This window comes from Lemur catta, chromosome 1 (assembly GCF_020740605.2).
Source record: "Lemur catta isolate mLemCat1 chromosome 1, mLemCat1.pri, whole genome shotgun sequence".
In the NCBI taxonomy this organism is placed as follows: Eukaryota; Metazoa; Chordata; class Mammalia; order Primates; family Lemuridae; genus Lemur; species Lemur catta.
In genome coordinates, this window is record NC_059128.1 from 111,247,013 (window position 1) to 111,270,658 (window position 23,646).

A 23,646-nucleotide genomic window follows, 5' to 3' on the forward strand; every position below is an offset into this window, starting at 1 on the left:
CATTCCATTTATGGTGTGTCTGAATCTAGAGACTATATTACTAACTATTTTATCTACTGCTCTTACCCAGACTCCCTGGTCTATTAAGGTGGTAATAATCCCAGAATCCCTTGACCTGCAGAGACCTCAGCAAATCCCAGAGCTCTGGGCTCCCACTCAGGCTCCCAGTCTGCCAGTCTACTTCTCCTTCATGGATCCAGTCAATGTTGAGTGACAACCAGATACCAACCCTCCCACCATTAGATAGCTCTCATGCAAAGATGACAACAACAGAGCATCATCTAAGTTTTTATTAATGTGAATTTTTAAAAACAAGCATCCATACCAGTGTGGAGGGTGAGGGAGAGAGAGGAGGGTAGGGCAGGGGGAAGGAATTTGGCTCTATTGGTAATAAAGCTCCAGGTTCATCCCATCATGGATTTCATCTGAAGGAAAGGTGTTAAGGAATCCTCACTGTGGGCTCCATCCCCACCCCTCTTATCCATTCACAGCTGGCTCAGGATGGTGGCCTGAAGATTCAGACCAGGGCTAAGGAAGCCATTTGCAACTGGGCCATTTTGATTTGGAGATAATCCAAGCATTCAGGTGGACCTCAATAATGAATACTTTGAACTTGAGGTGTCAAAGTTTTCTAACCCAAGTCAAACTATTTCAATCAACCGTCCTCCTCCCCCAACAAAATAATTACATGGCACCTGTTTTCTAAGTGCCATTTACTAAGTTACACAGTTTATGAGTATAATCTCAAATAAAATAGACTTCAGGATTGAACAGAGGACCGAGGCTGGGCATGTAGGTGTTTCCTCAAGAAGTCACACAAAGGATACAGTCCCCCAGAGACACATGGTCCTTAAAAATCGTGTACCTATGGGATAGAGACCTTTCAGAGAGAAGCCTAAGGAGGGTTCTTCACCCTGGAGACAGCCTGAAGTAGCCCAGCCTAAGCAAAGGGCTGCCTGCAGCACTCTCCCACCCAAAACCTTTTGGCCTAGTCCTGTCCACTCCGAAGCTCTACCACTGCACTCACCATTTCTTCAGGACGATCTTGTTCCAACGGGTGCCAGTTTGGGCTGCAATAAGCTTCTTAAGGTCCCCGATGGTATCATCGGTGCTGAGCGCAGAAGAGTTAAGGCAAATGGAGGGGAGAAGTAGAACGAGGAAGAGGACATTCTGGGGCTGAATACAATCCCAGGACTCCATCCGCCCCCTCTCCAGGGTTTAACTAAAACCCTCCTAACAACAAATTGAGTTGCCTGCGTCACGAGAAGCACCCCCAGGGATCACTGCCTCTCGGCCGTCAGTGGATACTTGCATTTAACGCGGACCTTCTTCCCCAGACGGTCGTTGCAAACAACCTCGATCATCCTGGCTGGAGCTATACAGGGCGGGGACTGGGAAGCAGCAGTGTCAGGACTTCAGGGGTCTCCTAGGCCCCAGAAGCCCCAGCCTACAAGTTTCCCAGTCTCAAGCTCTAAGACCCCCGGTTACTGAGTCTTCCGTTCACCCCCCCCAACCCCCTAGACCCAAGTCCTCCCGGGCGCCAAGCCCCGAGTCTCAGGACCGAGGACCCCAAGCAGCCGCGCCTCCGCACCGTCTCGTCGCCTGAAGGTCCGGCCCCAAAGCTCCCTGATTTCACCTTCCGCCAACCCCGGACCCTTGGCGGCCGGGTCCCGCCACCTTTCCCCGATTCCAGGCATCTCTGCCTGAACTCCTCACCTCAAATCGCCTCGAACCCTCAGATGATACAACCTCCGGCCTAAAGCGCTAAACCCTGGCAGCCGTCGACACTGGGAACCGGAAGCGGAAGTTTGGGACCGGAAGCGCCGGCCCCAGCCTCCCTGGGTGGTCATCCGCACTGGGTCCGGTTCTTCGCAGTACCCAGCTGGGCACGAGCTTGAGGTTCCGGGGCGAGACTTTGGGGTCCCCAGGGTGGGCAGGAGGACCCCGCGATAGGCGCGCGGGGTCGAGTGCGGGGCCGGGGAAAGGGCGTGGAGTGATAGCCAGAGGTCAGAACCTGGCGCCCAGCCGTTGAGGCCCCTTCGACGTGAGGAGATCGGGTGTGTTGGTGGGGACGCCAAAGGTCACGGGGCGGCGAGGGGGCGGTGCGGTGACCTACCGTTCCTGAGCCCGACGAAGCCTCTTTCTGCAGCTTCGGGACTACGGGGAGCGGGGATACGGCCCAGCAGTTATCCTGACCGGCTCCCTGCCTTTGCTTAGGGCTGGGCCTCGGAAGCATTTTGCACTCCCCTCCCCTCCGGCCACCCCGGGACACCCGAGATGCAGACTCCAGTTAGTAAACGAACCCTGATCCTGGAATCCACGTCGTGCTCAACTACCAGTCGCCAACCTGCAATGCCCACGTGAGGAGGCTGGAAATGGCCCAATTGCAAAAAATCTTCTGCTTCGGTAGCTTCAAGGCGCACTTTGTACCAGATTCCTGGTTCGTGAGGGCTAGTGGGCAGGCCCCACGTCCCCAAATTCAACCAAACCGCTTCTGCCCAGTGGAACTGTTGAATGATTCTTTCTCGGCAGAGAGGATTCTTCCAGTTTGGTGAGCCTAAACTGATTCACCATGTCTTTCTTACCTGCCCAATCCACCTTTTCAAACTAGCATGTGAGATTAGGGGGGAGAAAGGGTCGATGCTCTGTGACCCTGTCAAGGCTGCCTGCCTTAGGGAGCCGGCCTAAGAGGTCCCACCACAAACACTGGGCTCAGGGGACTTCCTGCCTCAGAACTTTGGCCTGTCGCTCCTCTGGCCCCCGCAGAGTTCCTTTGGGTTTTCCAGAGCAGGGAATCTGAATGAACACCTCATGTGTCAAAATCCCAACCTCATCCCTTAATATTAAAATCTGTGCTTTCAAACAAGACACTTCCGCTTTCGGAAGTTTATTTTCCTTATAATGAGGAAAGGGGATAATAATTCCCACTGCAGCATTGTTGTATTTATCTTAGACCAGCTCCTTTAAGAGTTTGCAGCAGAACAGATCGGGGGTGAGGGTTGTGTAAGGTCCTCCAGACCCCCGTCTCTGCTTTCTTTCTGTGTCATGACCACTCTGTGACCCAGCTAGTTGCAGGTTTTTCCCAGCAGGCTTGAACCCAAGCTGAGATCTTGAATATTCTCAGACCCTGATAAAAAGTATCTAGGGTGTTGCCCAAGACACTGAAAGAAACTGGCCCCAGCCCTGAGCCAAATTCCTAAACCCTCATATAAACTCCATACCCTGACCCTCTCACTCAGAACATAGCTAGGTAGGACACCCCTTTCTGTCGATGTCTTTCTTAAAGATTGCTGCAGCACCACTCTAAGTCAGTCTAATAAATGCTTTGGACTGATCACCCTGGTGTTTTAGAGATTCTTTGTTTGGAATCCCAATCAGCCCCATTTTGGGATTGTTTGGGGCACTTCCTTGTGGGAAACCCCCTGCTGCTGCTTTGGGGGGGGGGCACTCCAGCTATGGGATCAAACAAGTTGAAGGTCAAAGGTGAGCTAATATGCCTGAGAAGTTTGGAAGCAATAGAAACAGTCACACACAGGCGTAGACTGGTCACCACTAGGTGGTGGAATTGCTGCAAGTCTCATTTTCTCCTTTAGTGCTTTTTGGTATTTTTTTCAGATTTTTTTTTTTTTTTTTTTTTTTTGAGACAGAGTCTTGCTCTGTTGCCCAGGCTTGAGTGCCGTAGCATCAGCCTAGCTCACAGCAACCTCAGACTCCCGGGCTTAAGCGATCCTCTGCCTCAGTCTCCCGAGTAGCTGGGGCTACAGGCATGCGCCACCATGCGCAGCTAATTTTTTCTATATGTATTTTTAGTTGTCCAGCTAATTTCTTTCTATTTTTAGTAGAGACGGGGTCTCGCTCTTGCTCAGGCTGGTCTTGAACTGCTTATCTTGAGCGATCCTCCTGCCTTGGCCTCCCAGAGTGCTAGGGTTACAGGTGTGAGCCACCGCGCCCGGCCTTTTTCAGATTTTTGACATCGAACATGTTACTTTTGTAATGAGGGGGGGAGTGTTAGTTTTTTTTAAAAAAAGAAGTTCTAATTTCTCAGGGTTTGATTCAAAGATGCTGGAAGCACAGGATGGTGATGCTGAGCTGGGGAGATTGGAAAGGGGTGGGGAGTGCTGCCGAGAGAAGTGCAGCCTGGGATTGTTGGGTGGCTTGAGCTCCATGGGGAGGACTAGGGGTCCATTGCGCAGGTTGTTGAGCCATCCTGGGGAGGGGGAAGGGCGCAATGGAAGCCCCAGAGCTACACTGCCACTGCTTTACCCATTCCCTCCCTGGCCCCAAGTGGGGCCTCAGGAGACTGGACACTTTGCCTTTTGTTACCCCTTCCTGCACCCTGGTGATTACAATTCTGGGCTGCCCATGAAAGGACCCAGCGACTACCCTTTGAGGGACCAGGGTAGCCCCATTCCTCTCTCTGGGTCGCAGGAAGATCTGCTGTCAGGGCTGCTTTTTCTCGGGGGAAGTGGGTACTTCTCAGGAGCTAGAGTTCTGGGTCATGACCCAAGGAGCAAGCTGAACAGGCCGCTTTTACCCCGTGTTGCCTGGGTTTCTGACCCAGAGGAAGGAGCTTGTATGTGGGTTCCCTTTGCTCACTTGACACCCTCCCTCCCCTCTACCCTTTTTGCTGGTGGTATAGATGGTTCTTAGGAACTTCCTGTAACTGAGCCCGGGGGTGGGGGGCGGTCAGTGACTCCTGGGTTCTGCCAAAATTAAAGGCACTGCCTCCTCTCACCCCCAGAGTTCACCAGAGGGGATATAGTCTTAGGGGTGGGGTGCACAGGAGGTCCCTTCCTCCAATATCTGAGCATCTCAGCAGGCCTTGGAGCAAACAAGGCCCACCTGGCACCCCAGAATTCAGTGTGACGGAGGAGGACAAGGGGTCCTTGCAATACAGTGACAAGTGGAGGGCACTGAAGGAGGGACTGCCCTAGCAGAAGGCATGGGATTCCAGAAGGAAGTGTGACCAGAGAGCATTCCAGTAATGGCTGAGTCTCTGGCAGCAGAAGGATCTGGGCTTGTGACCCTGGCAACAGCTACTTAGGGTTGTGGAAATTAACTGAGCTAACACTGGTAAAACACTTACCATGGTATTTTACATAGCAGAGTAAGTTCTTAACAATACCAGCTGTTTGTATTTTTATCAGCCAGCAAGCCAGGCAAAGGTGGTGTTCTATCAGAGTTTTCGAGACAGAGGGAAGAGCCTGTATGTTCAGTTAGGAATGCTCGTGGCTTCTAGTAACAGAAAGCCAACACTTGTTTAAACATGTAAGTGGCTATTTTTCTTATAACAGAAATTCTGGAAGCAGGCAGCAGTAGACCAACAGTTCAGGGGTGTCTGGGGCTGCTGTCTTGTGCGATTCTTTTGATCTTTCCCTCTGTGGTCACAAGATAACTGCCAAAACATAATGCACTTTGTGCTCCTGTTTGAGGAAAAGTATCAAAAAAGTTCGATTTATTAATATACATTTCGAACTTAGTGTTTTTTTTAAGGTAATACTTTCTCGTAGTAAAAATTCAAGCAGTATAAGTTACCCTCCAGACCAGATCCTCAGCCCCTCCCCAAGGGCAACTATCATTAAAAGTTACCATTTTCTAGAGATCGTATCTGCATCCTCAAAGTGTGATTTGGAGCCTCCCAAGAAAATGATAAACCTTTAAGATACTAATTATAACAGATTTCAGTAGAGATAGGGACTTTGTATTTTCAAGTAACGTATATTAAGTCATGTCAGAGAAACTTGGTTTTCATACAGGCTTTTATGTATAAAGTAAAATAGACTGTTTGCATTTATTGAGGTGTATACATATCCCCTATAAATGGGATCAAACTGTACACATTGTTCTCTCCATTTCTTTTTGAGACAACAATATCCTGGAGATTGTCCCAAACAGCACAGAAAGACCTACCTCATTCTTTGTGAAATCTTGAAATCTTAGAAATGGGATTGTGGTTCTGACAGGGTACATTGATATCGACAAACTGTTTTCAAAGAGTTCACATCAATTCTGTCCTAAGAACCTCTGCTGCAGTGTTTGAGAGGTTCTATTTCTTCACACCAAAGCTAAAGTGGGTATTTTCAAACTTTTTAATCTTTTGGAACTTGATAGATGACAAACCACAGTGTTTTACTTTTTATTTATTTATGGATAAGGGTGAGCATACACGTTTTTCTTTTTAAGCAGTTTTAATGTCTCTGATTTCTACTTTTCTGTGTGTATGTGAGTGTATGTGTGTGTTAAAAATATATTTATTGCCATTATAGGTTCTTGGAGGTGTGATTTAGCAAAACCAATTCAAAATTAAACCTCATATGTCTCTTGACTCATCAAACTGACTTCTGGTTATTTAACCTATAGAAATAAAAACATAGGATTATATATACACACACATATTTACATTTAATATATATGCACATACGTATATACATATAAAGAAATGCTTAGCTGCAATATTGTTTGTGATAACAAATCTGGAAGCACCTTGAATGCCCATCAGTATGTGTGAATAAATTTTAACTACCCTTAATGAATTGCTATTTTTAAAATGAGTGATACATATATTTGCCGGGAATGTCAACTCAGACAATCTCTGCAGTACTAATCAAAACATAAAATTCAACAGGCCGTTTGGACAAGCTATTCCACTTACACAAATTTATCCTGATGCATAGGCATCAAAAAGCATTAGTAAGTAAAAAAGGAGAGATCTCTCTCAGTCAAGTCCTCCGCTCGCGGCCACAGACCGGGGCCTCGCCCCGCCCCTGCCACGTCTTCTGGGCGGGGTTCTCGTCCCTGACCACGCCTTCGAGGGGCGTGGTCCTAGTGCCCAGGCCGGGCCTCATCTCGCCCCCCCCAAGTCCTCCGAACCCCTCACCTCCCCAGCCAAGCCAAGCTTTCCGGGCTTGGTCCTTGTCCCCAGCCGGGGCCTCGGAGCCTGTCCCGATCCCGGGCTGGTCCAACCCCAAGACCCAGCCACGTTCCCGCGAGAGGAAAGTCAACTTTCTCTGCCCGCTGCCTCGGCGCCCCCAGGGCTAGCCCCGACCTGGTGTAGCTTCGGCCGGAAGCGGAAGTGCGTGTCAGCGGAATCATGGCGACTTTTGCTGAACTCCCGGACTCGGTCCTGCTGGAGATCTTCTCTTACCTCCCGGTACGGGACCGGATCCGCATCTCCAGGTGCGGCCCCGCCTCCGGGGGGGGGGATGGCCGGGCGGAGGGCGCCCCTGGGGAAGCGGATCCGGTCTCCGCGGGGCCGGGGTCGTTCTAACCGCGGGTCCCCTCCCCCAGGGTCTGTCACCGCTGGAAGAGGCTGGTGGACGACAGATGGCTGTGGCGACACGTCGACCTGACGCTCTACACGGTAGGCGGGGCCAGCCGGGCGGGCCTGGGCTGCGTTTGGGTTGACCAGACCCCGAAGACCACCCTTCCCACCCTGGGACCGTGTGTCGGAGTCAGGGCTCGGGATTTCGAGCGAGGCAGTCCGGGGCCTATCCCGGTGCCGTCGCCTTCCTGCACCTTTCTGACCTCTGGGCCTCAGTTTCCCCATCCCCGAAATGGGGATAAAGAACAGTGCTGTGACAGCCCCTCTGGGTTCTTTGCCCACCGCCCAGTGAAAGCCAACATACTGAGATAGCAGGTGTTGCAGCAGGGAAAGAGTTTTATTTCGCGAGGCGCCAGGCGAAGAGATGGGAGTAATTTCTCAAATCCATCTCCCCAAGAATTTGGGAGAAAGGGTTTTTAAAGATAGTTTGGTGGGCAAAAAAGGGCTAGGGAATTGGGTCTGCTGATTGGTGGGGGATGAGCTGCTAGGATTGGGATGCAGGAATTATCTCCTCACTTGACAGGTTTCCTGGGTAGGGGGTTTTAGGGCTGTATGTACATAACAAAACATCTATAGATATAGTTGTTGCCCTTTTTGAAATCCTTTTCATAAAGAACCACTATTATAAAGTGAATTCATATGCTTCCTTTTATGGCTGTATTAACTTCATATATGTGTGTCCACAAGTAACATTAAGGTATTGTTAATGTGTTTCTGAAGTTTGGAAAATGCTATTCTACTATCTAGATAATGCTATTTTTGACACTTTCAGTAGATTTAGGGGATACAACTGGGTTTTGTTACATGGATGTGTTATATAGTGGTGAAGTCCGGGCTTTTAGTGTGCCTGTCACCCAAATAGTGTACATTATACTCAATAGGTAAGTTTTCATTCTTCACCCCTCTGTCACCCTCCTCCCTTCTGAGTCTCTAATGTCCTTTATACCACTCCGTATGCCATGTGTACCCATAGCTTAGCTCCCATTTACAAGTGAGAACATGTAGTATTTGCTTTTCTGTTCCTGAGTTACTTAGGATGATGGCTTCTAGCACCATCCAAGTTACTAGAAAAGACATTATTTAATTCTTTTTTATGGTCGAGTAGTACTCCATAATATATATTATATATACCACATTTTTTTTATCTACTCATTGGTTGATGGGCACATAGGATGATTTTGTATCTTTGCAGTTGTGAATTGTGCTGTTATAAACATATGAATGCAGGTGTCTTTTTCATATAATGACTTCTTTTCCTTTGGGTAGATACCCAGTAGTGAGACTGCTGGATCACATGGTAGTTCTTTGAGAAATCTCCATACTGTTTTCCACAGAGGTTGTACTACTAATAATTTACATTCCCACCAACAGTGTATTAAGCATTCCCTTTTCACTGCATCCACACCAACATCGGTTATTTTTTGACTTTTAAATAATGGCCGTTCTGACTAGGGTAATTTGTGCCTTATTGTGGTTTTGATTTGCATTTCCGTGATGATTAGTGATATTGAGCAGATAATGAGCATATATCCGTCTACACCTCACTTTCATACAACATTGCTTTTAAGATTCTTATGGCACATATAAACCTATTAAATAGTTCATTTCTTTTAATAGCAGTTTATTGAATATACCACAATTTGTGTATCCATTTTCCCAGTGACATATATTTAGGTTATTTCTAATTATTTACTGTTATGACTAGTGCTATCAGGCAGCTTCTCAAACATTCCCGTGCATATGAACTGGAGATCATATTAAAATGATTGGTGGGGGTCCTAGATTCTGCACTGTGACAACCTCTGGGAGTTGTCTGTGCTTCTGGTCCTTGTCCCACTCTTTGAGTATGAAGAACGTCCTTGTGTCTGTCTCCTTGGGTCCAGGATAAGAGTTACTCTGAAACGTAGAAGTGTGATTTCTGAGAGATAAGGTCATTTGCATTTTATCATCTTCAGTTCCTCATCTGCAATTCTAAAATCAAAAAGCATACAAAGTGAAAAGTTTTTTGTAAACCAGGCACAAATTCATTTGGTGACAAAATCTGACCTGAACTAGTGTGAGGCTATTAATATACTTTTCCTTATCCCACATAGGATAGTCTTATGTTATAATGAAAAATAATAATTAGATTATGGGTACTGCCCTAGAAGTCGCTGGTAGTATTATATATAATATCTGTGCTATATTAATTCTGAATTCTGAAACCATCTGTCCCCAAGGGTTTTAGAATAAGGGATTATGACTCTATAGATAATTATTATCATTGAGGTCAACTTTTTAAAAATTTTTTCTTTCCTGTTTGGTTATTTTCTCCACCATTTGGTTATAAAAGAATTTCAAACATGCACTGAAGTTAAAAGAACAGTACAGAGAACACCAAGATACCCATCATTAATGTTTAACTCCATTTGTTTTATCATCTGTTTATCCATCCATCCATCCCTCTTTCCATCCTTCAATCTGTCTTTTTTTTTTGGAGACAGAGTCTTGCTCTGTCACCCTGCGTAGAGTGCAGTGTGCTATTGTCATGGTTCACTGCAATCTCAAACTCCTGGGCTCAAGCCATCCTCCTTCCTCAGCCTCCTGAGTAGACAGGCATGCACCACAATGCCTGACTAATTTTTCTATTTTTAGTGCAGACAGGGTCTCACTCTTGCTCAGACTGGTCTCGAACTCCTGACCTCAAGCAATCCTCCCACCTCAGCCTCCCAGAGTGCTAGGATTACCTGCAAGGTATCATTCCTTCAGGTTTTGGGGAGATATCCATGTTATAATAGTATCACTAGGTCTACTTTGTTATTTGCTCTCTAGGCAGCTATTGTCTTATCAGTGGATATTTCAGGGGCTTTTTTCCCTTAATTTTTGCTGTTAAAATAATACTGCCATAAACCACTGCTTCTCTAAGGTAAATCTCCAAAAAGAGGTCAAACTGGGGCAGCTGGTGTGTGCATTTAGGCAAGCTAAAGCATTGATTTTTAAAAATATTAATGCAGGCTGGGTGAGGTAGCCTGTAAGCCTAGCACTTTGGGAGGCCACGGTGGGAGTATCACTTGGGCCCAGGAGTTCAAGACCAGCCTGGGCAACGTAGCAAGACCCCATCTCTACAAAAAATAAGAAAAATTAGCTGGGCATGGTGGTACACACCTATAATCCCAGCTACTCAGAAGGCTGAGGCAGGAGGATCACTTGAGCCCAGGAGTTCAAGGCTGTAGTGAGCTATGATGATACCACTGCACTCCAGCCTGGGTGACACAGACCCTGTCTCTAAAAGAATAAAAATAATAATGATAATAATAATACATATGTAGTATTCAAAATATATAAAATAAGTAAAAGCTCAGATCTCCTTAATTAAGACCTTAACTAAAACTTCCTTCCTATGTCTGTCCCCCAAGTCAACCTTTTCTTTCTCCCCAGAGACAGCAAATGCTCCCATTTTCTTTTGTATCCTTCCAGGGATATTTTCTGCATGCAAAAACATAAACATACATTTCTTTGAAAACAAAACAAGTGGTAGTGAGTGTCCACATTTTAAATTTTAGCAGAAACCACCAGATTGCTTTCCAAAGAAGCCAGAACAATTCTCATCAACAGAGCTCGAGAAAATCTGCTTCTCCCTGCCCATACTTTATGTTATGAACCTTAAAGAGTCTTCTTGAAGGTGCACATCAGATACATAAGCCTAAATTTGGGGGTTGACATCCTTCTTGTTTGTTGTGTTTGCAAGAAGTTGATTCATTTCTTGATTTTGTGCCCATTTTAAATTTTACCAAGTGTGGCTTCTACCCTTGTGAGTTACTTTTCAGCAGCCACCATTTCTAGTGAGTCAGTTTCTCTGAACCCAGACTTACAGGTCTAAATTTGGCCAGGAAGAATTCATTCCTCTGTCACAAATAGTCAACAGGCCAGGCTCAGTGGCTCACGCCTGTAATCCTAGCACTCTGGAAGGCTAAGGCGGGAGGATCACTCGAGCTCAGGAGTTTGACTCCAGCCTGAGCAAGAATGAGACCCTGTTTTCTACTATTAGTAGAACAAATTAGCTGGGTGTTGCACATGCCTGTAGTCCCAGATACTAGAGAATGGGGCAGGAGGATCAATTGAGCCCAGAAGTTTGAGGTTACACTGAGCTATGATGACGCCACTACACTCCACCCATGGTGAGAGAGCAAGACCTTGTCTCAAAAAAATAAATAAATAAAAGTAGTCAACAAAATTTATGCTGTGAAGTTTATTTTTTTCTCTTTCTTCCTTTCCTTCCTTTTCTTTCTTTCCTTTTTTTCGAAATGGGGTCTTGCTATGCTGCGCAGATTGGCCTTGAACTTCTGGGCTCAAGCTGTCTTCCCACCTCAGCCTCCTGGGTAGCTGGATTACAGCCGTGCATCACCGTGCCTAGCTCATTTTTTCTTTTTAAGGTAAAATGTACATACAGTGAAATGCCCAGTTATATTTTGTTTCCTACTAAGTCTTAACTTGCCAGGGATTAATTTTTGCAGCTTTCACCATTACCAGGCTGTGATTCTTTTTTTTTTTTAAACCTAAGCCTAATTTATGCTGGGCAGGTTCAGCCTTTTAAACTTTTCTTCTGTGTTGCTTATTTCTTCCAGAGCTGGTCATTAAGAAAGGGATAGCCTGTAATCCGAGCACTTTGGGAGACCGAGGCGGGAGGTTCAGGAGTTCAAAACCAACTTAGGCAACATAGTGAGACCCCGTCTCTACAAAAAATAATAAAAAAAAATTAGCTGGGTGTGGTGGTGTGCTTGTATTCCCAGCTGCTCGGGAGGCTGAGGCAGGAGGATCGCTTGAGCCCAGGAGTTTGAGGTTGCAGTGAGCTATGATGACAACACTGCACTCCAGCCTAGGTGACAGAATGAGACCCTGTCTCAAAAAGAAATTAAAAAAAATAAAAGGGATAAAATACCAGTGGGTTGCGTTGCTTTCTTTCTTACTAAAGAAGATAATGAGAATGCACTCTATTGCTAAAGACAGATCTGTTAGGATCTTTCTTTCCCCCACTGGATTTGTTCAGAGTCCTAGCAGTTAAAATGATGAGGTCAAGCTGTCTTGTTTGTCCTGGGGAGGAGGCTGGCTCGGGAAGGGCAGAAGCCCAGGGGGGCACCAGAACCCTCCCATCCTGAGCTGTCCGTCCTCAGCCTCTTACCCAGCGCCTCAATCTCTGGCTCCTACAGATGCGGCCAAAAGTCATGTGGCACCTCCTTCGCCGGTACATGGCATCCCGCCTCTACTCCCTGCGGATGGGTGGCTACCTGTTCTCTGGCTCCCAGGCCCCGCAGTTGTCCCCTGCCCTGATGAGGGCCCTGGGCCAGAAGTGCCCCAACCTAAAGCGCCTCTGCCTGCACGTGGCCGACCTTAGCATGGTGCCGATCACCAGCTTGCCCCCCACGCTGAGGACCCTGGAGCTGCACAGCTGCGAGATCTCCATGGCCTGGCTCCTGAAGCAGCAGGACCCCACCGTGCTGCCCCTGCTCGAGTGCATCGTGCTGGACCGCGTCCCCGCCTTCCGTGATGAACACCTGCAAGGCCTGACGCGCTTCCGTGCCCTGCGCTCGCTGGTGCTGGGCGGCACGTACCGCGTGACCGAGACGGGGCTGGATGCCAGCCTGCAGGAGATGAACTACCTGCAGAGGCTCGAGGTGCTGGGCTGCACCCTCTCGGCCGACAGCACCCTGCTGGCCATCAGCCGCCACCTCCGAGATGTGCGCAAGATCCGGCTGACCGTGAGGGGCCTCTCTGCCCCTGGCCTGGCCGTCCTGGAAGGAATGCCGGCTCTGGAGAGTCTGTGCCTGCTGGGCCCCCTCATCACCCCAGAAATGCCCTCCCCCACTGAGATCCTCTCCTCCTGCCTCACCATGCCCAAGCTCAGAGTCCTCGAGCTTCAAGGGCTGGGGTGGGAGGGTCAGGAAGCCGAGAGGATCCTGTGCAAGGGCCTGCCCCACTGCATGGTCATTGTCAGGGCCTGCCCCAAAGAGTCCATGGACTGGTGGATGTGACTGCCCCATCCATCCTTGGAATCCAGCCCAGCTTTCACCGTTGAGCCCCAGACCCTCTGCGCAGCACGTTGAAGAGGGCAGGTAATCTAGCTTAAAGGCACTGAAGGCCCCACGTAGGAAGAACTGGGACCTGGGGCCTCCAGACCATTGGAATCATTGTTTGCCAGCTGTGTGGCCTCTTGGAGGCCCAGTTCCCACATCTGGAAATAGGGAAGACCATAGCTACCTCATGGTTAGGTTGCAAAGCTTTACTCTGAACAGCTACCGACCCCAAGAAGGCCTCAATGAAGGGTCATCCCTAGGGTTGTCGTTAGGAACAGGGTAGAGGCAGAAGGGTAGGGTTAAGAGCTAGGGGTGGCCAGGCCCTGTGTCTCATGCCTGTAATTCTAGCACTTTGGGAAGCTGAGGCAGGAGGATCGCTTGAGCCCAGGAGTTTGAGTCCAGCCTGGGCAACATAGCAAGACCCTGTCTCTACCAAAAATAAAAAGAAGCCAGGGGCACCTGAAGGGCCAAGCCCCCTTAAGAGGCCTAGAAGGACTGTCTATGCACCTGCATCCACACACCTATGCGCCATTTGTATGGTTACACGCAGGGAGAGAGAGCAAGTGAGACTTGGCTTTGATGATCAAAATGTTCATAAAGGTTCTCAATTGTATTTTCTGTATTTTATATTCTGTATTTTCCATGTTTTCCATAACATATATTATTTTGCTATTAAAGAAAAGATCATTTTTTTCCAAAGAAGCATCCACTTTATTCATTCAAGCAATGTTTCTTGAGCACCTCCTAATTTGCAGGCACTGTTCTAGGTCCTGGGGCCACAGCAGTGAACATAACTGACAAGACTCTGCCCGAGTAGAGCTCAGAGGGGAGAAGGCAGGACAACAAACAGGTAAGCACAACCAAATGATTTGGGAGACTCTGAGACAATAAACTAGGGTCACCATGATGGAGGCATAGGCACTTGGTAGAGTGAGCAGGGCAGGCTTCTGGGCTAAGATCTGAGAGGTGACAAGAAACCAGCCATGGGAAGAGCTCAGGAAGAAGAGGAAAGACAAAAACCCTGACATAGGAATGAACTTGGCATTTTCCAGAAACAGAAAGAAGGTTCTGCTGGTGGGAAGAGCAACAGAAAGTGAGGTAGGAGGCTGGGCACGGTGGCTCACGCCTGTAATCCAGTACTTCAGGAGGCCAAGGCGGGAGGATCGCTTGAGGCCAGGAGTTGAAGACCAGCCTGGACAACATAGCAGGACCCCATCTGTAAAAATAATTTTAAAAATTAACTGAGCATGGAGGTGTACACCTGTAGTCCCAGCTACCTAGGAGGCTGAGGTGGGAGGATCGTTTGAATCCAGGAGTTCAAGGCTGCAGTGAGCTATGATGACACCACTGCACTCCAGCTCAGGCAACAGAGCGAGACCCTGCCTCTCAAAAAAATTTAGAAAGTGAGGTTGGAGAAATAATGGGGACCTGGGTAGGCAGGGCCTTGCAGGTGGCTCAGGTTTCAGGGCTTCAGTAAGTAGCAGCTCCTTTTCCTGCTTTTTGAGTCTGAACCACTTGTAAGATGCAGGTGTCAGATCATGATTGTGCGCACCCACCCATGAGAGGAGTATTGCTTCTGATCTGAGCTGGGTGGGAGGGTATGTGTGGCTAAGCCCTGGCTCTGTGGGCTCACCACCTGCCCGGAAGACCAGGGTGCCACCTCTGTGGTGGGTAGAGCCAGAACACAGAAGGGGGCTGAGATGGGTACACTCAGTTCCTTATTCCAAACACACACATCAGAGAAGAGCTGGAGACAGCCGACAGCTATTGGATTTGCTTTCGCTCTAGCCTCAGACCCCTGCCCATCCTCTCTTTCCTCCCCACTGTAATCCAAGCCACTTTCTTCTCTCATCAGGATTATTGCCTTAGCTTTCTAATTTCCCTCCCTGATCCCTACCTTTGCCTTCTGAGAGTTGCATAAATGACAGAGAAGATCTTTTCAAATATGTACATCAGATAACATTGTTCCTGTACCTGAAAACCCTTCAGTGACTTCCCTTTGCACTGAGAGTAAAACTCAAAATTTTTAGTTGCCCTTGTGGCCTTGTGGGATCTTACTCTTAATTCTTTGACTTCACTTCCTGGTAGACTCCATCCTGCCCAGCTCGCTTAAATCATTTCAGACACTGGGCTTCTGCTGTTGGTTAAAGAGGTTACACACTCTGCTGCCTCAGGGCCTTTGCACTTGCTGTTTATTCTTCCCCCAGAAATTTACACACATTCCCTAAATTTCTTTAAGCCATTTGCTAGGTGTGAAGTGAAAATACTGTGTAGATGACTCTCTCAGTTTTCTCATCTGTCAAATTGTCCCCTCCTACCCAGCCCAAGCAGCAAGCAGAAATTATAACCGAAAAGAATAGTGGGACAGGAAAATGCTTTTTTATTGTATTGTATTTATTTATTTATTTTGAGACAGAGTCTTGCTCTGTCGCCCCAGCTGGAGTGCAGTGGCGTCATCACAGCTTAGTGCAGCCTCAAATTCCTGGGCTCCAGCGATCCTCCTGTCTCAGCCTCCAAAGTAGCTGGGACTCCAGGCACGTGCCACCACGCCTGGCTAATTTTTCTATTTTTAGTAGAGATAGGGTCTGGCTCTTGCTCAGATTGGTCTCAAACTCCTGACTTCAAGTGATCCTCCCGCCTAGGACTCCCAGAATGCTGGGATTACAGGCGCGAGCTACCACGCCTGGCGGAAAATGCTTTTTAAACGAGAATTTTCCAACAGGGAAGGAAGGTTTTATACTTGGTTTCAAAAGGCAGCTGCTTGAGGCCGGGCATGGTGGCTCACGCCTGTAATCCTAGCACTCTGGAAGGCCGAGGCGGGTGGATTGCTCGAGGTCAGAAGTTCAAGACCAGCCTGAGCAAGAGTGAGACCCCGTCTCTACTAAAAAAAACATAGAAATTATCTGGCCAACTAAAAAATATATATATAGGAAAAAATTAGCCGGGCGTGGTGGCGCATGCCTGTAGTCCCAGCTACTGGGGAGGCTGAGGCAGTAGGATCACTTAAGCCCAGGAGTTTGAGTTGCTGTGAGCTAGGCTGACGCCACGGCACGGCACTCTAGCCCGGGCAACAGAGCGAGACTCTGTCTCAAAAAAAAAAAAAAGGCAGCTGCTTGAGAGGGTCTGTAATACCCGTAGTATCCACAAGATGGCAGCACATCAACCGATTTGCCTTGTAAATTACTTTATTCTCATAACAGGAATTAAGAAACAGCTAACATTTGAAGACCTCTTTCACCCTTCCTAAGGGAGGAATTGAAAAGAACTCATATTTGTTGGGCATCTACTATATCAGCTGGACACTCCGATTTACAACTGTGATTTAAATCAGAGCATGTCTCACATCTCTCAGAACTCTCCAGTAATAATCAATTGGGAAATGAAACAATATATTTATATATAATGTCTAGGAGTTAAGCTAACTGAAAGATACGACCGATTTAAGAAGAAAATTTCAAATTCTCTTCTAGAACCTAAGGAACGAGATGAATGGAGGCGTGTCCCACTTTGCGGACTAGCAGATAACCCTTGCAAACATGGTGTTCTGTTGTATAGAGCCTCGGGAGAGGCTGAGAACTGCGGCAAGAAAAGCTTTTATTTTGGGCATCCTGAGGACTGGCCAGTTAGGATCAAGGGCCCACTCAAGTCCCGCCCCTAAGCCTAGGTCCCCGTCCTCGGCTCCGCCCACTGGGCCTGGAGGCCGCCTTAGCCCTGCCCACTGGGTCCGACGCTTTCTCCCGGCCTCGCCTTCTAGTTTCCAACGCAGGCCACGCCCCCAGAACTGTCCCCGCCTCTGGATCCGCCCAGCGGCCCTGAACCCGCCCCTTCGGCTTCTTTAGTTTCCGCCCATCTTCCGGTCCACCTCCTGGGGGCCCACCCCTTTCGCCTCGCAAAGCCGGCAGCGGAAGTGTGCGTCAGTGGGGAGGTCGGGCCCGGCTTAGCCAGGGTGAGGTAGGGACATACGGAGGGTCTGGCAGGAGACAGCGGGGATTAAAGGGTGTGTCCTGCCCCTTGCCAAGTCCTAGATCATTTTTGTCGCGCCTGCAAAAATGGCCGGGGCTCTCCCCGAGCAGCCCGAGGCCAAGCGGCCGCTTTGGGTGTCCGTCCCCCGGGAGGGGCGGTTCGGGACATGCGGTCAAGGCGGAGCGTTTTATCCAAAAGCCGCCTATGCAACCTGTGTTTTTTCTCTAGAAGGAAAAGCATCCCCGTAATTCAGGTCACAGAGACTCGAGCCCCAGCGTCCCCCTGTCCTTACCGACCTGGCGGTTCTGGGGCGTTCCAGTGAGCACTGGGTTGGTTCAACAAAGTCGGTCTAATGCAAGAGAATTTTTACAAACAGCTTTATTGAGGTGTAATTCGCAAAGAAGGAAGTACATGTTAGCATATATTTGCATATATTTAAAGTGTACGTTTTGATACGTTTGGACATAGGGAGTACACCTGTGAAACAATCACAATCAAAATGTTGAACAAAAAGTTTCCACCATGATCACTACAGCCTACCCCCCCAACACTACATTGCCTGTCTGTCTCTATAGATAAGTTTGGATTTTGCAAGAGAAATTTTTTGGTTTGGGGTTTTTTTTTTGAGACAGGGCCTCGCTCTGTCACCCAGAAGTCTAGAGGGCAGTGGCATCATCATAGCTCACTGCAACCTCAAACTCCTTGGCACAAGGGACCTCCTGCCTTGGCCTCCTGAGTAGCTGGGACTACAGGGTGGGTACAACTATGCCCGGCTAAGAGAAGTTTCTAACCGCTGAGTTTTGTTCTGGCTGTGGGCATCAGTAATTTGTGTGTTAAGATACTTTGTTAGGTTTTTAGGATTTGTAGGCTTAAAGAAATATGAACATGTTGGCCACAAGCCTTTCTACTTAGAGCAAGAATAGTCAGCTGAGGTCAATCGCAGCTGAACTTTCTAGATCTGTACATACTACCCACAGAACTTTACAACCTACAAGCCTCCAGGAATAACGAGGATGCAGGCTACATTATGCTAGTACCAGAGATTAAAAGTACTCTGACCCTAACAGAGCTGTGTTTTGACCAAGTGGGGTTATTTTTTTCCTGTGTTTTTATTTTGGCAAATGTCACGCCTACAGAAATGTTGAAAGACAAGTTCTATATATATTGGTGGCCTGGAATCACAGACTATATTTTGCCACACATACATCCTCTATGTATGTATCCATAGCTATAATTATGTTTTCTGATGAACCGTTTGAAAGTTGCAGATATTAAATGACACTTATGGAAAAAAAGAAAAGTAGCTTTTTATCTGAGGAATGTGAGCCCCCTTAAATTATCAGGCCCAGAGAGGCAATGGAATGAAACAGTAGTCACATCACTCCCCCATGAGCTAAATAATTATCTCTTGAAGCTACTTGCTATGTAGGCTCCAAACTTGACTCCAACAGCCATAAAATGCCATAGGTTGGACACCATAACTCATACCCTATAGTTCAACAATGTGTAGCAAATCACTAATCAATCTTTTTTTTTTTTTTTTTTGAGACAGTGTCACTTTCTTGCCCTGGCTAGAGTGAGTGCCATGGCGTCAGCCTAGCTCACAGCAGCCTCAAACTCCTGGGCTTAAGCGATCCTACTGCCTCAGCCTCCCGAGTAGCTGGGACTACAGGCATGCGCCACCATGCTTGGCTAATTTTTTCTATATATATTTTAGTTGGCCAGATAATTTCTTTCTATTTTTAGTAGAGACGGGATCTCACTCTTTGCTCAGGCTGGTCTCGAACTCCTGACCTCGAGCAATCCACCCGCCTTGGCCTCCCACTAATCAATCTTATTGCTGTAAATAAACCAATGAGAATTCCTGATGAACAACTTTGTATCAGCCCACTCCTCGTCCCCTTTCCCTTTAAAAACCTTGTAAGAAAGGTAGATGGAGCAGTCCCCAAGGCAACTTGGAAGCATCCCCGGCAGCTGTCCTCACTTTTGCTCAAGTAAACTCTTTGAATTATATTTTGAGCCTCAGCCTCTTCCTTTTAGGTTGACATACTTCACCCCTAAATACTTCCATATGTATTTCCTAAAAGTAAGGAAATTTTTTTTTATAATCCTACCATTATCCCCCTTCGGGAATTAATAATTCGATAACATCACCTAATATCCAGTCCATATTCATATATCTCTAATTGTTCCACAAATGTCTTTTATTACATTAGCAGAGGGGAATCTGTGATCAAAATAAGGTCCATGTGTCTGCATTTGATTGATAGAGAGCCCTTTGGTCTCTTTGTTACCCTAACATTGAATTTTTGAAGAGCTAAGGCCAATTTCCTTGAAGAATGACCCACATTCTGGATGTGTTTCATTGTGTCCTTATGGTGTTTAATTTGTTCCATAAAGAACCAAATAGTAAATATTTTGGGTTTCATAGGCCAGATGGCCTCTATTGCAACTACTCAGCTCTGCCATGATAGCTCCAAAGCTACACTGTCTACAGAGGACAGACAGTGAGTAAATGAAATGGGTATTGGCTGTATTCCCAGAAACTTTATTACAGAAATAGGCGTTAGGCTGAATTTGGCCTATGAGTCATAGTTTGCTGACCTATATGCTATCTCATTTATTTTCTATAGTCTGATAGATAGAAACTTGAACAGGTAGGGACTAAATACCTTCCAAGAGTTTTTTCATAAGCGATTCATACCACATTCCATCAGAAGGCACATATGTGCAGGATGTTCCCATTCTTAGTGATATTGAATTTGCTCACTTACCTAAGGTGCTGACATTGTGCAAGTACATTTTTCCCTGTGTAATTCATAATCTGTGGGTGACAATACGCTGACCCCATAGGAACATCCTGTTTCCCAAGATGCTTTCACCCAGTAATTTCAGCATCCACAATTATCCTTGACTGAATAAATGATTACTTTGGGGGTTACAAAATCCTGCTTTTCCAATTCTATTATTTGTTAGCTAGTGGTCTTCTGTGAAATCATCCTTTCCTTTTCTTCTCCCTCCTTTTATTTTTTAAGTATCTCAATGGAGTTGTCTGTTTTTAATTCATTGCATTGCAAACAGTTACTATCATTGTTCTTTTTAAAAAAAAAACTTCAAAATGTATAAAATCTGACCAAGGGGAGGGGAAGCACCTGCAAACTATATCCTGTGTCCTTTTGACATGCCCCATTCCTCTCTTTGAACTTCGTTTTATTATTATTTTTATTTTTTTATTTTTTAGAGACAGGGTCCTGCTCTATCACTGAGGCTGGAGTGCTTAATGCAACCTTGAACTCCTGGGTTTAAGCAATCCTCCCACCTCAGCCTCTGGAGTAACTAGGCCTATAGGCATGTGGCACCATGCCTGGCCAAATTTTGTAGAGATGAGTCTCACTATGTTACCCAGGCTAGAGTCAAACTCCTAGCATCAAGCAATGCTCCCACCTTGGTTTCTCAAAGTGTTGGGATTATAGGCGTTAAGACAGTGCACCTGGCCTTTTTCAACTTTTTTTTTTTTTTTTTTGAGATACAGTCTCTCTCTGTCACCCTGGGTAGAGTGCAGTGATGTCATGGTAGCTCACTGCAACCTCAAACTCCTGGGCTCAAGTGATCCTCTTGCCTCAGCCTCCCCAAACAGCTGGGACTACAAACACTTGCCATGATGCCGTGGCTAATTTTTCTATTTTTAGTAGAAACAGGGTCTCGCTCTTGCTCAGGCTGGTCTCAGATTCCTGAGCTCAAAATATCCTCCTGCCTTGGCCTCCCAGAATGCTAGGATTACAAGTGTGAGCCACTGCACCTGATTCCTCTTTGAACTCTTACTTTCTGGCACAAGGTGTCCTAGGCTCACTTTGCATTTTTTTTTCCATTTTTGAAGTAAAACTTTTAGTAGGGGAATGGCATTTTGAAACCAAGATCTTCACTCATGCACTCAATGTTATGGAGGTATTATGTCTGTAATCCTAGCACTCTGGGAGGCCAAGGCGGGTGGATCGCTTGAGCTCAGGAGTTTGAGACCAGTCTGAGCAAGAGCGAGACCCCGTCTCTACTAAAAATAGAAAGAAATTATATGGACAGCTAAAAATATATAGAAAAATTAGCTGGGCATGGTGGCGCATGCCTGTAGTCCCAGCTACTTAGGAGGCTGAGGCAGGAGGATGACTCGAGCCCAGGAGTTTGAGGTTGCTGTGAGCTAGGCTGATGCCATGGCACTCTAGCCTGGGCAACAGAGTGAGACTCTGTCTCAAAAAAAAATTATTTTTTAAATTAAAAAAAATGTTATGAAGGTATTAATTTCCTAGGCCCTTTCAGTTGACAAAGTTAGGATTTATACTTGTAAAACAATTATGAATATGATAATTCAAATCCAATAATAGGGTTTTCTGGTACTTTAAAAAATATTTTATATTGTTTCTCTTACACTGAAAACCTTTGTTCCTAATATCATTAATATAGTTTATTAATTTTCTTTACATGTAAATAAAATAGCCTCAAAATAAACCTTTTTAGCCAAATTTAAGTTTTTCTTGCAGTTGTTTTTGTCCTTAGGACATATTTCACTCAGGATATACCGTCAGTACTGGGTTCAAAATTACTTAATTATTTTCTCTACATTGTTATGTTGTCAGGTTGATATTCAGTTAGATTCTTTTGTTTTTGTTAGTATTAGATTCATTTGTTATTGATAGCATTCCATTTCAGGGTTTATTTTTTATCCCCTTCCTTTTATTTAATTTTACTATTTGAAAATGTGTAACATTTACACAGTTCAGAAATCAAAACGATATGCAAAGGTATATGCCAAAGTCCCAGTCTTGTCTATATCCTTTCCATTGTTCCTCCCCATCCCGTATGAGGACAAATTTTTGTTTCATTAGTTTCAAGTTTCTTGTTACAGTGTTTTTTTTCAAAAATAAGATACATATATGTATATTAATTCATACACACATATTCACACACACATATATATTCGTTCTCATTTTCACCTTTTTCTTTTTTTTTTTTTTTGAGACAGAGTCTCATTTTGTTTCCCGGGCTAGAGTGAGTGCCATGGCGTCAGCCTAGCTCACAGCAACCTCAAACTCCTGGGCTTAAGCAATCCTACTGTCTCAGCCTCCCGAGTAGCTGGGACTACAGGCATGCGCCACCACGCCCAGCTAATTTTTTCTATATATACTTTTAGTTGTCCAGATAATTTATTTCTATTTTTAGTAGAGACGGGGTCTCGCTCAGGCTGGTCTCGAACACCTGACCTCGAGCGATCCACCCGCTTCGGCCTCCCAGAGGGATAGGATTACAGGCGTGAGCCACCGCGCCCAGCCTTCACCTTTTTCTTATACAAGAATATACATTGTTCTTGGCCCAGTGTGGTGACTCATGCCTGTAATTCTAGCACTTTGGGAGGCCAAGGTGGAAGGATCGCTTGAGACTGGCCTGAGCAACATAGCAAGACCTTGTCTCTACAAAAACAAACAAAAAAATTACTGGACATGGTGGCAAGTACCTGTAGTCCCAGCTATTCCAGAGGCTGAAGTAGGAGGATCGCTTGAGCTGAGCCCAGGAGTTCAGGGCTTCTGTGAGCTATGATTGTGGATCACCCCACTGCATTTGAGCATGGAGTGAGACCCTGTCTCTAAAAATAAATAAATAAATAATTTTTAAGAAACCACTTATTTTAGACAAGTGAACTCACACTGGAGGAAAGCCCAATGAATGCAAAGAATGTGCAAGAGACTTTAGTCACTCTGAAAGCCTTATTTTGTATATGAAAACACACACTTGAGAAAAAACTGTAAATGTAAAGGATGTAGGAAAGTCTTCAGCAATTCTTCCCATCTTAATGTACATGTAAGTTCTTACACTAGAAAGAAACCCCATGAATGTAAGGAATGTGGAAAATCTTTCAGTGTTCCATGAAGATGTAGGAAAACCATGAGAACTCACACTGGAAGGAGACCATATGAGTATAACCAATATGGGAAGACTTTTGGCTGTCACTCATACTTTAGGAATCATATGAGAATTCACAGTGGAGAGAAAGCCTATAAATGTAAAGAATATGGGAAGCCTTTCACTGATTCCTCATATCTTACTGTCCATGTGAGAACTCACACTTGAGAGAAACCCTATGTGAATGTAAGGAATATGGGAATGCTTTAAGTAAATCCTCATCACTTAGGCACAGATGAGGGAACAGATGCAATGGTTCACACCTGTAATCCCAGCACTTTGAGAGACCGAGGTGGGAGGATCACTTGAGCCCAGGAGTTCAAGGCTGCAGTGACCTATGATCACACCACTGCACTCCAGCCT

General features: G+C 46.2%; 2 protein-coding genes and 1 long non-coding RNA gene across 4 annotated transcripts; 2 read left to right on the top strand and 1 right to left on the bottom strand.

Annotated features, from left to right (window-relative positions):
- Positions 1 to 272: 272 nt before the first annotated feature.
- UBL5 (ubiquitin like 5) lies at positions 273 to 1,825 on the bottom strand. The gene is made up of 5 exons (XM_045546891.1): positions 1,717 to 1,825; positions 1,309 to 1,391; positions 1,028 to 1,111; positions 828 to 865; positions 273 to 425 (listed from the first exon to the last, which is right to left on the bottom strand). Exons 2-5 carry the CDS (start codon positions 1,362 to 1,364, stop codon positions 382 to 384), a joined length of 222 nt encoding a protein of 73 aa, XP_045402847.1. The 5' UTR covers positions 1,365 to 1,391; positions 1,717 to 1,825; the 3' UTR covers positions 273 to 381.
- Positions 1,802 to 2,866, top strand: LOC123635093. The gene is made up of 2 exons (XR_006734047.1): positions 1,802 to 2,057; positions 2,218 to 2,866. It is a non-coding gene; the product is annotated as an uncharacterized LOC123635093 (long non-coding RNA).
- Positions 2,867 to 6,710: 3,844 nt separating this feature from the next.
- Positions 6,711 to 14,048, top strand: FBXL12 (F-box and leucine rich repeat protein 12). Of its 2 annotated transcripts, none has more exons than XM_045546916.1 (3): positions 6,711 to 7,150; positions 7,288 to 7,360; positions 12,508 to 14,048. In XM_045546916.1, exon 3 carries the CDS (start codon positions 12,508 to 12,510, stop codon positions 13,327 to 13,329), a length of 822 nt encoding a protein of 273 aa, XP_045402872.1. In that variant the 5' UTR covers positions 6,711 to 7,150; positions 7,288 to 7,360; the 3' UTR covers positions 13,330 to 14,048. The 2 variants fall into 2 exon arrangements, with proteins under 2 accessions (XP_045402872.1, XP_045402864.1); XM_045546908.1 differs by having other exon boundaries at positions 7,003 to 7,176.
- The last annotated feature ends 9,598 nt before the right edge of the window (positions 14,049 to 23,646 follow it).